The following is a 14,242-nucleotide window of genomic DNA, read 5'->3' on the forward strand; positions in this document are numbered from 1 at the left end:
TGCACTGCAATCTCACCGACAGAAGAGAAAGAAGAAAAGTGCCAACCTTTTCTGGTGTTAACTTCATAAGTTCCATGTTCTCCATACTGTGACGGCGTCCTACTCTCGGTCTGGTACCTTTGAAAGAATCAAGTTCATCTGTTTATCATTAAGATTTATGGCATCACCTTTAAAGCTGTATCTAAGGTCCAATGTACACCAATTCTGAGTTCCAAAATAGTGCAGTTAAATATATCGGCAAAGAATAAATAACAACTAGTAAAAGCAGCGTTCAAAACCACACTGATCTAAGCTATGTAAGTTGCTTTCATGGGACACAAGAGAAGGACCGCAGATCTTTGAACAGAGGAACATCAAATGAAATGACTTCTACTGTAATCCCCCGCATCGCTAAGATGGTAGGAAGAAAAAAGGAAAGACATAATTTGGCAGCCAACAGATACTTCTCCCACATTAAAAATTTAAAAAAAAAAAAAAAGAAAGGCAGGGGGACGTGACAATTAGAAACATCATGTGAAGAAACAAAGCAGGAACCTGTGATTCACAATGTAAATCCTCCAGAAAAGGAGGAGCTGAAGGGGTGCAATATTGCAAAAACAACCTTTTTTTGCTGGTGGGGGAAAAAAGCACCAGCAAACCTGCATACTCAACCATCTGTAGGCAGAAAACACCACAAACAACAGATTCTTTTTGAAGTTCACTATTAGAAAGTATTGCAGAAATAGGCACATACCATTCAAACTGTTATCTACCACATGGCTTTCTGACATCATAGAGTTGTTTGTGCTGTAGCTTAATCCAAGAACCATTTGAAGGTCTGAGAGATTAAGTCTAGCAGTGAGTTCCCCGCTTCTGTCTCCTACCTGCAAGCAAATAAAATAAGCGGTTCTATTACTGTAACAAAGTATACCCATATGTAAATATAAAGCAAACCTTGTTCCCTAGATTTCGGAGAGAAAAAGGCTGAAAAAGCTTTCCTGGTTGAAAACCGAGAGAATCACCTTTTTAGTGAAATATGTAACAACTAAAAGGTACATAGCAAAGCCTAAAATAAGCTCTGCTAGGCTATTAACGTGAATTCCATGATGACGTTATCAGAGGTGGCACGAGAACTAAGGAGCTAGTTGCAGTGAGACACGGCTGAAATAATTTGGAATCGACTATCTCGGAAATAATTCAAAATCCATTCCAATACTCAAAATCACATGCATGGACACACCTCCGTAAAACCACTGGTCAAATGAGAGCAAAAACCAACAGCCAACACACGGAGAGCGTGAAAAATCATACCTCTCTTGAAATCTCCAAGTGCCTTTCTGCAAAATGCATAGCTTGGTCATGATTTCCCAGAGCAGTATATGCGTTCCCTAAACTCCAACATGCTCTTCCTTCACCAATTCTGCAAAAAATAAGCACATTTTCAATTATTCCTTTACTCGCTGAACACTAGGGGTCAGGTTTTCATAATATTGCCACAATAAGATTGCCGTTCCAAGAAAAATGAAGGCTATCATCAAGAAACCATTCCAACACCAACACATTAAGTGTTGTATTTAAAGGAGCGTGATCTGGGTATAACCATGAACATGAGGCAATCTAATCAAAATCTTAATTTTTAAGCTCACAGTAAACACAAGTCACTCGGTTTTGCAAGCATAGAACATTTCATAACCTATTTTGCTTTTCCTCAGATCACATGCCTTGCTATTCTTCATATATCCTGCTTATTGAGTTAGAAGAAAAGTTGTAAAAAATTTTAGTTGGACCCAACGTTATAAAAAAGGCCTGAGAAATCATGATTATAAAATATGTATTACTTGCTACTGTATTGTTCTCCTTTTCCCATCCCTTCCCATAGTCTTAATTTGTGGAAAAGTAGGAGACATATCCTTCTGAAGGTATGCAAAATCATTATAATGAAGTCATGAAAAAGAGAGATCTGCTTTTCTTTTCCTTAATTTACAAAGAAGATGCTGACAGAAGAAGATGTCGAGACAGTCATTCATCAATTTGTCTTTCATCTCAGACTCGTTAGCTGCAATACCTTCATGGGTATTTTATTTTTCCCCCATATGAAAACTGGAGTCCAGCATTGTAGGGAATTTACATTAATTCAGCTGTCATACACAGAACAATGACGGCAGAGTTAGAGGTAACGGGATTTGATTTAAGTGTCACACATTAAACCATCTCTTAAGGCTTACTTATCATTTAATTCCTGAGCAATCACAAGGTGTTTCAAATGATAATCAATTGCTTTTTCATAGTCTTGAAGCAAAGTGTATGTGTTCCCAAGGCTGTAGCAGGCCTGTGCTTCCACAGCTCTGTCTTTAAGCTGTCGAGCCAGCTGTAATGTCCTCCTGAAAGAAAGGGTTAGTCACCTCAAAAATCACTGCATGGAGTTTTTAAAAGTATACTTGCAAAACTAAAAATCAATTATACAAATTAAACAAATTAGGACACCAGGCTGTCAAATTAGCTGCTAATAAATGACTATCTTTTAAACTCCTACAAGATTTTAAGTGTCTGTCTTACTTCCACTGTAACCTATTTCCATTTGCTTTATTAGAAAGACTGATTCATCAAACAGCATTTTCTAATTTTAATTTATCGCTTCATCAATAATTTATAGCAGTTTTCCTGGCAGCATGCACTTGAAACAGTTTAGTACCAGCATTACAATAAATACTGTATATTCTCCATCAACAAGAGCTAGACAGACCTATAATCACCAAGCCAACCTGTCCCTGCTGGGTATGAAGAATTTGAGTGCTGAGAAGAATCTGCACAGCATTCAGAAGATACAGGTAAGAAGAACAGGTAAGCCCCAAAATCCACGTTAAGATGCTAACACCTGTACTGTATCTTTGCCAAGCTTATATTTGCATAGAATCGTAGAATGGTTTGGGTTGGAAGAGACCTTTAAAGGTCATCTAGTCCAACCCCCCTGCAGTGAGCAGGGACATCTTCAACTAGATCAAGTTGCTCAGAGCCCCCGCCCAACCTGACCTTGAATGTTTCCAGGGATGGGGCATCTACCACCTCTCTGGGCAACCTGTTACAGTGTTTCACCGCCCTCATTGTAAAAAATGTCTTATCTCTAGTCTGAATCTCCCCTCTTCCAGTTTAAAACAATTACCCTTCATCCTATTGTTACACTCCCTGATAAAGAGTCCCTCCCCATCTTTCCTGTAGGCCCCTTCTAGGTACTAGAAGGCTGCCATAAGGTCTCCCCAGAGCCTTCTCCTCTCCAGGCTGAACAACCCCAACTCTCTCAGCCCGTTTTCATAGGAGAGGTGCTCCAGCCCTTTCATCATCTTCATCGCCCTCCTCTGGACTCACTCCAACAGGTCCATGTCCTTATGCTGGGGCCCCACAGCTGGACACAGTACTCCAGGTGGGGTCTAACCAGAGCAGAGCAGAGGGGCAGAATTATCTCCCTCAACGACCTGACTACACTTAATACTTGCTGGCCGAGTTACTGCAGCAACTGCTTAGTGGTGCAGGGACCAAGAAAAAAAGTCTTGATTGAAAATACAGACTAAATACATAGAATCATGTTGACATCCACCATCTGTCTCAGCTAGTGAGCAGACCTGAGACAGCTACCCAGCTCAGGTGTATCTCTGGTGGTATGTACTCAGGTCATTCTAGAATTTGCTAAGAGCTAAGGCAGCAATGCTTGGTCCCAGAATAAAAGCCTACCAATAGAAAGTATTTACAGCGCTGACAAGAATCTATTAAAAAGTTATAAAAAATTTAAAAAAACTAAAAAAGATTAATGCTGCCCCTGCCCTAAAAGAACCCAAACAGTTAAGCAATTAGGAAAAAAAAAAGTTATTTTTGCTAAACAAATGCAGCTAAGTGTATGTTTTTAAGTGTATGTTGAAGAGATGGCTATTCTTCAGTGAGCTAAAGTACCAGGCACAACAGAAGTATGTAAGAAGACGTATAAATATATAAGCAGTCAACTAACTTGTAGTATTCAGAAGCAGTTTCAAATTCACCCAGGAATATGTAGGCATTTCCAAGGTTGCTGTATGCTCTTCTTTCCGCTGATCTATCACCAAATTCTTTTGCAATTAGGAGACGCTTAAAAATGTGAAATAATTGTGTTATTTACTCAATTCTGTACTTTGTAACATACATTTGCATGCAGAAATGCATGCTCATAGTTCTTCCACCGTGCATCTGTATCTGTTCTTTAGGCCAACGATGCTCGAAAAGAACAGCTAAACTTGAAGCTGCGCCATTAAGATTTAAAACTTGCATTAAAAAAGCTTGCAACACGATCCAACACAACACCCATACTAAAAGATTGGGAGCAACTGGTGATATTTTGCTAGAACAGAATTCCTTACTAGCACATAGGTGTACCTGTTCATGGGCTAAAACTGCACTCCTGAAGTTGCCCAGAAGATAGTGTGTGTTTCCCAGATTTCCAAAGGCACGTCCTTGTGCTGCTCTATCACCCAGCTCCGTTACAATTGATAGGTTTTCCCTGTTTTGGGGGAAGCGAGAAGAGGAAGAATAGTGACTTTTAAGAGTTTTTTTTCTCCCAGTCATTTAAATAATAATTTTTTTAAAAGTCTTTCCATTTGTATAAAGGAAAAGGTACTTTGGCTTGTTTTAACAGCCTTTATGCAACCATAAATTTTCCACTGAGTAGGAAACATTTCCTGTGAGATACCAAACTTAACTGCATTCTTACTCAAGCTGCTGTGCTCGCTTCTAGTTAGAAAGTACGTTATATACAAGTACACTGAGGTCTTATCATTGTCTCAGTTTGGTTTGAAAAGTACTACTGGATTCCAACATAAGGGAAGGACTTACCAGGTAATAAGAGGTTCGCTAAAAATGAGGGCATGACAAAAAAATAGTGCACTCTTCAGTTTAAAAGGTAAAAAACTCACAGGTACCACTGTTCTGAATAGGAGCGTGCCACAAGTTAGCTCATGACACCACAGATCTCCCAATATTCTAATGAATTAGGTGATCATATCCTCTCAATCCCCAACATTTATAGTTACTACTTACTCATAATAATTTGCAGCTTTTTGTAAAGCATTTTTCACATCATCTGGAAGTTCCCCTGGATCGTGAGTCCCAGCATTAGCTACATGTTTCCCTTTAGAGTGATACACGTTTCCCAGATTATAAAGTGCTCTTGCTTCTCCAACCTATACCAAAAGTAAAATACGGCATTACAATTTTATGCTTCAAAGTTGTGTCACAACTAGTTGTACAATCCACAGATGGGAAAAAAATTTGTTAACTAGTTCTCAACACATGCTCTACCCATTCTGAACATGTTACCACCCACCTTACTCCCACCCAGTCATAGCCCTCAATCAAATTGTTTTGCATACTACTTCCTTTTGAGATGCGAGATCCATAGTAATTCTTGAGGCCAATTATCATTAAAATTAATTTTAAAAAAATCCAAACAGGATAATATTTATTAACCCGGATCCATATTCCTCCAGGTGCACACAACTATCTTACAACTAAAAGATTCTTACTGTCTAGAAGAAACAATTGAATATTCAATATTTACTTCCCTCTGAAAGGTGGCACACTCATTACCAATACAACAGGGTTCAGAAATACATGGTAGCGGTTTACTTTGCTTCCTAAGCAATTCTTACCTTATCATTAAGCTCTCTGGAAATATCCAGATGTCTTTGACAACAAACAATGGCTTCTTCAAAATTCCCAAGTACCTTTAAGGTGTTGCCCAGATTCCCACTAGCTTTAGCTTCTCCCAGGAGATCTCCAATTGTCCTGAAGTTGCAGAAATAAAGCACCCGGTAAATATAATTTGAAACCAAGCACAAGATCAATGTATGGCAGAGAATTAGAAGAATTATGAAAAGAGATTCCAAACATCTAATGCATATGTATTCGGTTCATTTTATATCTAAAATGCATTCACATAAACATTGCCTTGTTACAGACATTTAATTTTGTTGGTGCCGTTTATGCATTCATATGAGCCTGCTGAAGTCATTCTGAGGAGTCCTTCAAGCTACGATAGATTTTCATCACGTATGTGGATGCAAACATTTTCAGACGTGCATTTAATCTGCATTATTAACTATAAATTTATAAAAATGGGGAGAGGGATACCTTATTTTAAGGAAATCAACATTTTTGACCAGTTATGTCTCAAAATTGGTCTTTCATCTTCTGCAGAGGATCTACTCAACGTTAAAAATAAATAACTTCTTTTAGGACAAGAATAAAGAGAAAATTCTTAATTATTATACAGAAAGACAGTCCCAGCATTAGAGATGTTTAACTGTTTCTGCATTTCACTCGATGATCATAGTCTTATAGTATGTACGAGACATACTGGTCACGCTACATTTCTAGGTTCTAAACGAGACTAAGACAAAAGACTGGGCCTGAACCACTCAGACCCTGCTACTTGGGGATAACACAACAAAACAAGTTCCCACAAGGTTACAGGTTAAGGCAGCGGGAAGAAGTAGTTTGTGCCTAAATCGAGGTTAAGTACATTAGGTACCTCTGTCTTTTATTGGATCTATAGTAAATCATTAAAAGTCAGATGCATAAATAGTGCATGAAATGCACAGGGTTTTTAGGTATCACACTATTATGAGTTTTCACACTGAGTTTTACACAGAGAAACATGAATGATTAAACAAGAGATCCAGTCAACATTCCAGAGAACCAGAAAGACTGAGTTTTAGAAACAGGAAAGGGTAAAGAAAGGGTGGATTTAAAGAGGCAACTTAATTAGCCACAAACCTGGTGAGGCCTCAAGTCAGTACTAGGATTATGGTGCTAGACCGAGTATTAGCTCCCAGGTTAAAGGGCAATCAAGTTACCTGCCAGACCCCCCTGCCTTCTGCCATCACCACATTCACACATTATCCAGTATTAATAGCAAGGTTTGTTAGGAAAATGAATAGCCAGCTGCGCATGTCTACAAGAATGGGATGAAACGGAGAGCACAGTTAAAAACAGACACAAGATTACCTTGCAAGAGTTAAATCATGGTGATGGTACTCCAAGGCCTTTGCATATTCATGCAAGTAGAAATAGGCATTGCCTAACTGGCTGTAAATAGCACTGAGTGTTTTTAAATCTTCAGTTCCAACCTGAACAGCTGCTTCAAAGAAAGATACACCAGCTCGGCAATCTCCTGCTTTACACAGGCGCTCACCTTCCAAAGCCAGCTCTAGGCACGAAGCCTCCATCCTGCACAATTTAAGTAAAAAGAAAAACTGTCACTCTAAACCTAGTACTATGTCCAATAACCTGAGTTCTGAAGAGGTTATTTCACACAGAGCGTCTCCCTGTTCAGGACAGGGAGCCAGCTCCACAGTACAAGCAATGAGCTCGGTACTGTAATATTACAGAAACTAACACTGAGATGGAAATTGCAACTTCAACAGTGATGAGCAAACATAATATTAGAACAAATAGCTTCAACTATTTTTCTTTCTTTCTTTCAGTCTCAGGGAGGAAATCCAAACACTGCTTTGTCCATATATAGCACCTGTAGGATTCAACAATGCAGGGTTTTCACCATCTACACAATTCCAGAAGAGTGACTTAGAAACCAAGCTATTATTGGCAAATACTGATTTTGACAAATGTAAGTACTTTTATTTTCAGGCTGATATCATAGTTACCCATAAAATGTCTTATGAAAAAAAAACAAACCACTAAAATTCAAATGTCTTATGAAAAAAAACCCAAACCACTAAAATTCAAATATTCCTGTGTATCAAGGACCATGACTATTTTTCCCAAGGTTGTTTCCGGTGTATTTCAATACTCCTTGGCACTTCATTATTTCCTATAGTGAAAATGAAAATTCTCAGAGTGTAAAGAAAAAAATCTACATTGAACTAACGACAAAATGTACGTCAATTCAAGTTACTTAACTGAGATGCCATCATTCCAGAACCCTCTGGAACATTTTTTATTATTATGAGCGAATAATTGTGTAATTATATGGTACAAAATACTGCAAGCAGTAAAGAAGATACTCATGAATTAATTTATAGCAGAATTTGTAGAAGAATACAGTTTGAAAAATGATCAAAGAAGTTGTTAGAGAACTGCAGGTGCCAAAAACCATTCATATATATTTTTGCTACTGTGAATTCAGGTACACAAAAGCTAACAGTTCAGTAAGTGTTAATGACTATATGCAAACATTTCCTACTTTCCAGTTCCAAGATGTGAAGGAGGTATGGGAGAGGAGGATGAGTAGGAAGAAGAGTCTATGTTCTTGATCATGAAGCAATACGGTTCTCTAGCTTTTTCAAGATATAAGCATTTTAAAAAGCTCAAAAAAATGTCATCATTCTACTTTTAAAAGATTTTTTTCCAAAAGAAAACTCAGTAAAAGACATTCTGTAAGTGTTTAAAAAGCATGTGCTAATATAGCCAAAAAAGTGAACATCAACTTGGTAAATTTGTATATTGTTTTGATTTTTCCTCTAAGATGGATTATACAATAAGTATAAAGGCTTGCACTCCAAAACAGAATATTGGTGTAAAGATATCCTCGTTATGTCATCATTTGATATTCACCTGGTTGTAAGAATAAACTATTTATAATTCTATTCCTAAAACCGTTTTCCTTCATATGCGCAGATGCAACAATAGCAACAATAGCAACAATCAAAGGTTGGCTTTTCCAAAAGTTTTTTTAATGGCAACACCAGAAGACAGCTGCTTTGACAAGACATAGCGATGAAGTATTTAACATACCTGCAATGCTTATATTTATTTATTTTTCTAAATCGGAAAAAAATAGGTCATACAACATTCTACTCAAATATGACCAAGAAGGAAATATATTTGAAGAATCCAATTACTTTCAAAAGAAACAGAAGAATTCGGCTCATAAGTAAAATCAGCTAGCAACACAAAATAGTACCATACCTGCTGGTCTTCGACATTCCACAACTTAAGCACAATGAGATGACAGACATATTTAACTTTTGCAATTAAAAACACTGTATGCTTGATAGTTGGTAAAGATGCAGACAGCAAATAAAAACTCAGGCATGAAGTTCTTCCCAAGCCCAACTTCTCAGGTTGGATATCCATAACACATGCAGTATTTTTAGGTTTGGAAACTCTTCTCAGAGAAGTTAAAGCATTCTTATTTGTGCAAACACACAACCTGGTTTTTATTACATTGTGCATGTGTTGAACGTAAGACAGAAAAAGGCAGAAATGATTAAGTACGGTTAAGTACAAGGCAGAAATGATTACACCATCAGCAACTGAAGGTTTAAGACTTAAAACACTTCATTGGGTAATCTTAATCCTATCCAAAGAGGTTCTCTCCGGGCACCTCATGTTATCTGACATGTCCAATTAAAGTGATGGCTAGAAAATATGGTGCTCCTTAGTGCGAAGATTTAGACCATTACACAATCACATTCACTTCTTTACATTTTTAGCTTGAACGGCTAAAAAGAGTTTTCAGTAAAATGAGTATGTAACATAATAGTCAAAATGCTATATTGGACTCCAGTTCTATAAGTTAATTTATCCCATTAAAAAAACATCATGTTTTGAATTGCAACTGTGATGCATCAGCCACCTAATCAATGAGCAAAAGGCACAGTTTAAAAAGGTACAAAGACGATATCAGAGAACGCTATGGACCGGTCATTTTCCTGATAGACTACATTCAATTAAATTCACACTATGCCAAAGACTGCCAAATGCCAAGGCAGCATTACCATTTCATCAAGGAACTTGAAACAATCTTTTGACTTTGCAACCCAGACTTCATATAACTTATAAAAATAAAAGATTTGGGGTTTTTTATACAACACATAACTAACTATGACTATAACTGGCTTATACCCAGGCTGATGAAAATCAGCTGTTATTACAGAGTGCTTCAATTCAACCAGAATTACAGGAAGTAAATGAGAATTAGTAATTGTTTGAGTAAAAAAGAACCCAAAATTTAACACTACTCTTCAGCACAACTCTAGAAAGGTTGCATTAACAGGTTGCTAGAATCTGTACAGCAAATTAAAACTGTAATCCCATTTGGATCCATTCTTACTGACATTCTGCAATTTCAAAGTCTAAATAAACTATAAAAAAAAAAAACAGAGAAAATGAAATATTTATTTCCACAATTGCCTGTACCCAGTATTAATATTTTATTCACATTATATGAGCGCTGTGAACTCATTCAGTTATTTTAAAAGCTTGCTAGGCTTATCCATTAAATACCAAAACTGGACTCAGAAGAGACTTGGGTTTTTTCTTTTTTCCTCCATTACTTAAAGAACTGTTATGAAAATTAACAACTGTTTTGTTGGGTTTTTTTTTTGTCTGTTTTGTTAAAGATTTACATAGGTGTTCACTCAAAAAAACATCACCTCTTAGGAATGTTTTAACTGCCACTACTAATGGTTAAATAGCATGTCGGCAGAGTAGCCAGGGCTAGGTTATCAATGTTTTAGGAAGTCATTAAATAGTTACAAGGAGAATATGAAATTACTGCCTCTGTTCCCAGGGCTGAATTGAATTAGTTATTTATTCAACACCCAATGGCTAAACAAAAGATACATTGAATCAAGACGAGAACAGGGCCCATTCATCTGTGTACTTATAATGAAATTCCGTTCCTGCTAAACAGGATAATGTTCTTCCAGATATCACTGTGGATATATACTCATACAGGGCTTCGTTTTGTTACTCTGTTTATAGTTGCCTGGACCTGTTCTCTGAAGGGTTGGCGGCTCCTGAATAATTTCTCATTTGTAAAACTACCTCATCCTTATCTGTCCCTCTAAGCTTTTCATCTTGCCTGGCTCCCATTTCTTTTCTCATCCCATCCCCACCCCCTCAGCCCCCTTTCTTTTTCTTTTTTTCCCCTTGTTTTTCTCTGAAGTTCTTCATATTCGCTTTTGAACCTTTACATTTATAAGAATATAAACCCTAGGCATATGCCTCCACCCTAGCCTGCCTGGTTTTTTGTCCCATTTTGGAGCCTCCCTTCCTTCAGCTGTTCTCATCTTAAAATAAACAGAAAACTGGTGAGATATAAAGCACTAGAAGAAGGCAAGAAGATTCATCAATTACTACAATCTTTAAAACAATTAGTTTAGTTTTACTCTGCTTAGTTCTCACTAAGAGGATTTTTTGCCATTGAGGGGTAATGGGGCTGCCATGCACTTTGCCATGAAACATGATGATACACATAACATACCTAAACACAAACAAACAAAAAAAACCCCTTATTATATATCTCTTTAATTCAGATGCATAGAATCACTAATACCACAGCATCCTATAATAAAGATCACATGCTGTTCCTGACTCCTGCCCTTATTCTTGGTTTCTATACACGATGCAGAAGCATACCTCATTAACCATTCCAAAGCAACACTGTGTTCAGTCAAACTAAGTTTGATGGCAAATTTAGAAACAACACACACACAAAGAAACCACATGCCTGAATTTTGGGTTCTTTTCCTCCAATCAAAATAAAAGCAGTTACAAGGTTTTGGTGTATGAATTTTGCAGGCCAAGCCAAGTGAGTTCTACAAATATTTACTTTATAGATCACATATTAGTCCCACCTATTAACTTCAGCATTTTATTTTCAGTCACTAAACAATGTAAGAATAAAAAATAGTTTCCTTCCACCAGCATAAGCAATTTTATAGCTGCTAAAGTGATACTGGTCAACTACTGTGGGGAGAAAGCAACAGCTTGCACAGTAAGAAACAGACCCATAGTAAAGCCTTGACTTAGGAGTGGGCCACCAGCTTCTTTTAAAAGTCAGTTCTATTGGAATATCAGAAGTAAGGAAAAAGTAGTCAGAGCCAAACAAGCCTAGGACACTATCCATAGGTAAAAAAATTTTAAAACTGATAAATAAAACCACCGCTCCCCGTAATTTATGACTTATTCTTTCCTGCATTAAATTTTAAACTACAACCAAATAAAATCTTTACAAATTGTAGCTATTAAATTGACTCATCATAAAATTCCAGTTCAATACACTGAATTAATTTGCAATTTCTCTAAGTTTTAGAAAAGTTTAATATTAAAAAAAAATTAAAGAATTATGCCTTGATGTTTTTTAAATGTTCATCAGTTTACAGTTATTACAGAAAGGTTTAATAAGGCCATTAATATTTTTATTGTTAATCAGTCTCATTCAAGCCTGTACTGAAATACAGCATAAAGTAGCAAGACATTTTGGCCTGACTGTGCTTGCCAATTTTTTTGAAGTTACTTCTGGCTTGTCAATTTAAACCAGGCAATTGGCCACACCATTTACTTCATCCATTTAACTTCTATGAGAGTACCCTGAACAGCTCCTGCTTTTATTGAAGAGTGAGCAAGGATCTTCTACAGCTGCCTGGGGAGGACCAAGAGCGGCAGCAACAGCGTGGGTAAACATGTTACAGGAATGCTGGGAGTTAGATATGTTCAAGAAACACTTAGCACAGAAGAAATATGCTCACACACTGAGGGATTCCTGCTGTCAAAGCCACCACATCAAGATTTTAGCAAAATAAAGAGAGCAGAGAGCAAATTACAGTTTATTTGCTAATTTTCTCCTGACTGACCATGAAAAAGCTCCTCCTGCTTCCTGCACTGCTAACCATAACTAACACTGTAGTTCTATGAAAGAGAAGACCAATCTAACAGCAATCTAACACTGTCAGAACGTTTTCAGAATTAATTTTAAGCCACAGCATGCACTGTCTTACAAGTAAGGGTAGTGCTTTGTTCCTGTTAGCTAGCAAGGAAAAGGCCTCCCAAAGCAAGGATGACCAGGGTAGAGGGGGGGAGCACACAACAGGAATTGTGCTTTTTATTTATTTTTAAAACAATCATTCCAGTGTTCCAGTGTCCCTTCCTACTGAATGAGCTGGAAGATTTGCCCTTCCAATCACCACCCATCCAAATACCGTGCACTACACAATGCTTCTGTTGTTCAGGTTCACTCGAGGGAGTTCGCAATGCTAACGTGTTGTCCCAGGTCTGTAAATAGGATTCCAGAGGAAAAATGATAAAAGCTCTCAGAAGGGAAATCACATACCCTCTTGACTTGCAATAACAATACTTTTTTAGTCCAAGGAATCAAAGCAGTTTCTATCTATCAATCAAATCTCTTTATTTGTAGCAAGGAAAATACTGCTGTAGGTGGCAGCACACCTAAAAATTCATCATTCATAAAAGCAATAATGAGACAAGTACAGAGAACTGTAGCAGAGAAAACTCAACAATTTGCATATGCAGCCCGAAAGCTAAAAGAAGAGAGAGCAGATATTACCATGCAGGAATCATGCTTCATATCATTCTAGCAGAAATACAAGGAAATACAGACAATCATGTACTATTCTGCAACCGCACAGAGTTCCAATACTATACAATAATGTAATTAATATAATCTACTGTATAACAAAAGGGAATTTCCATAGTTCAAAAACCAAGAAAAGAAAAAAGTTATTTTAGCTTTCTGTTGCAATAACAGATACCAAACTATTTGTTGCAACTTGTTTAGTCTATTTTTAATAGCACTTATTCATCCATACTAAAATTAATAGTCTTACCTGTATCGCACATGAAAGGAATGATCTTCACGCATGCTTATCAAAACATTACTTTCCTCCATTGAGTTGCATTATCAGTAGAGAAAATAAGACCGTTCTGTAGTAGGGTAAGTACTTTACTATGAAGAATTGTTGTCAGAACACCATTCCAGTTAGTATATTAATAAGTTGGAGTAAAGATATCCTAAGCTCCTGTTGAAAAACTCTTCTTTATTACTAAGGTAAGGAGGTCACTGTCAGACACGTCTTAAACCTTCAGAAACGTGTTCAAATTCTTTCATCTGTGGCCCTTTAAGCTCCATTCAGCTGCGTTTCTGCAAAGGGAACACAAGATGCTCGGCTTGAAGTATCATCATCAGTTAATAACTCATAACCATTTGCAGCTGATGTAAAAGCATAACACTACTCCTACTAAGCAGGAAGCGTCAATCAAGAACCTAAAGCCAGAGCCAAAGCCTTCTACATACGTATGGCAATTACTGTAGACAAGAGAGAAAGCAAAGGAGGTTTAACAAAAAATAGTGCTCTCTGTTTTGGTAATTTACCCTTCTTAGTATTCTCTGGCCTCATGAAGTTCCAAGCAAAAAGCTTAAAGGATGAAAGCTACAGAATGAAAGGCATAATATAAAACAGATCACAAACTGCTTTAC

At 37.1% G+C, this 14,242-nt stretch overlaps 1 protein-coding gene across 2 annotated transcripts in view; it reads right to left on the minus strand.

Moving 5' to 3' along the window:
- GPSM2 (G protein signaling modulator 2) overlaps positions 1-13,657 on the minus strand; it is an 18,077-nt gene extending 4,420 nt beyond the window's left edge. The window contains exons 1-10 of one of the 2 annotated variants that reach the window (XM_082484104.1): positions 13,593-13,657; positions 7,006-7,227; positions 5,649-5,784; positions 5,038-5,180; positions 4,378-4,501; positions 3,977-4,092; positions 2,205-2,360; positions 1,291-1,399; positions 734-863; positions 47-117 (exon numbers count right to left, since the gene is read on the minus strand). In XM_082484104.1, coding sequence (XP_082340230.1) covers positions 47-117; positions 734-863; positions 1,291-1,399; positions 2,205-2,360; positions 3,977-4,092; positions 4,378-4,501; positions 5,038-5,180; positions 5,649-5,784; positions 7,006-7,227; positions 13,593-13,654 — 1,269 coding nt within the window. In that variant the 5' untranslated portion in view covers positions 13,655-13,657. Of the gene's footprint in view, positions 1-46; positions 118-733; positions 864-1,290; positions 1,400-2,204; positions 2,361-3,976; positions 4,093-4,377; positions 4,502-5,037; positions 5,181-5,648; positions 5,785-7,005; positions 7,242-13,592 lie in introns of those variants that run through there. The other variant, XM_082484105.1, reaches the window with a different exon arrangement.
- Between the last annotated feature and the right edge of the window lie 585 nt (positions 13,658-14,242).

Source organism: Vanellus vanellus (genome assembly GCF_965231255.1).
Source record: "Vanellus vanellus genome assembly, chromosome: 5".
NCBI lineage: Eukaryota > Metazoa > Chordata > Aves > Charadriiformes > Charadriidae > Vanellus > Vanellus vanellus.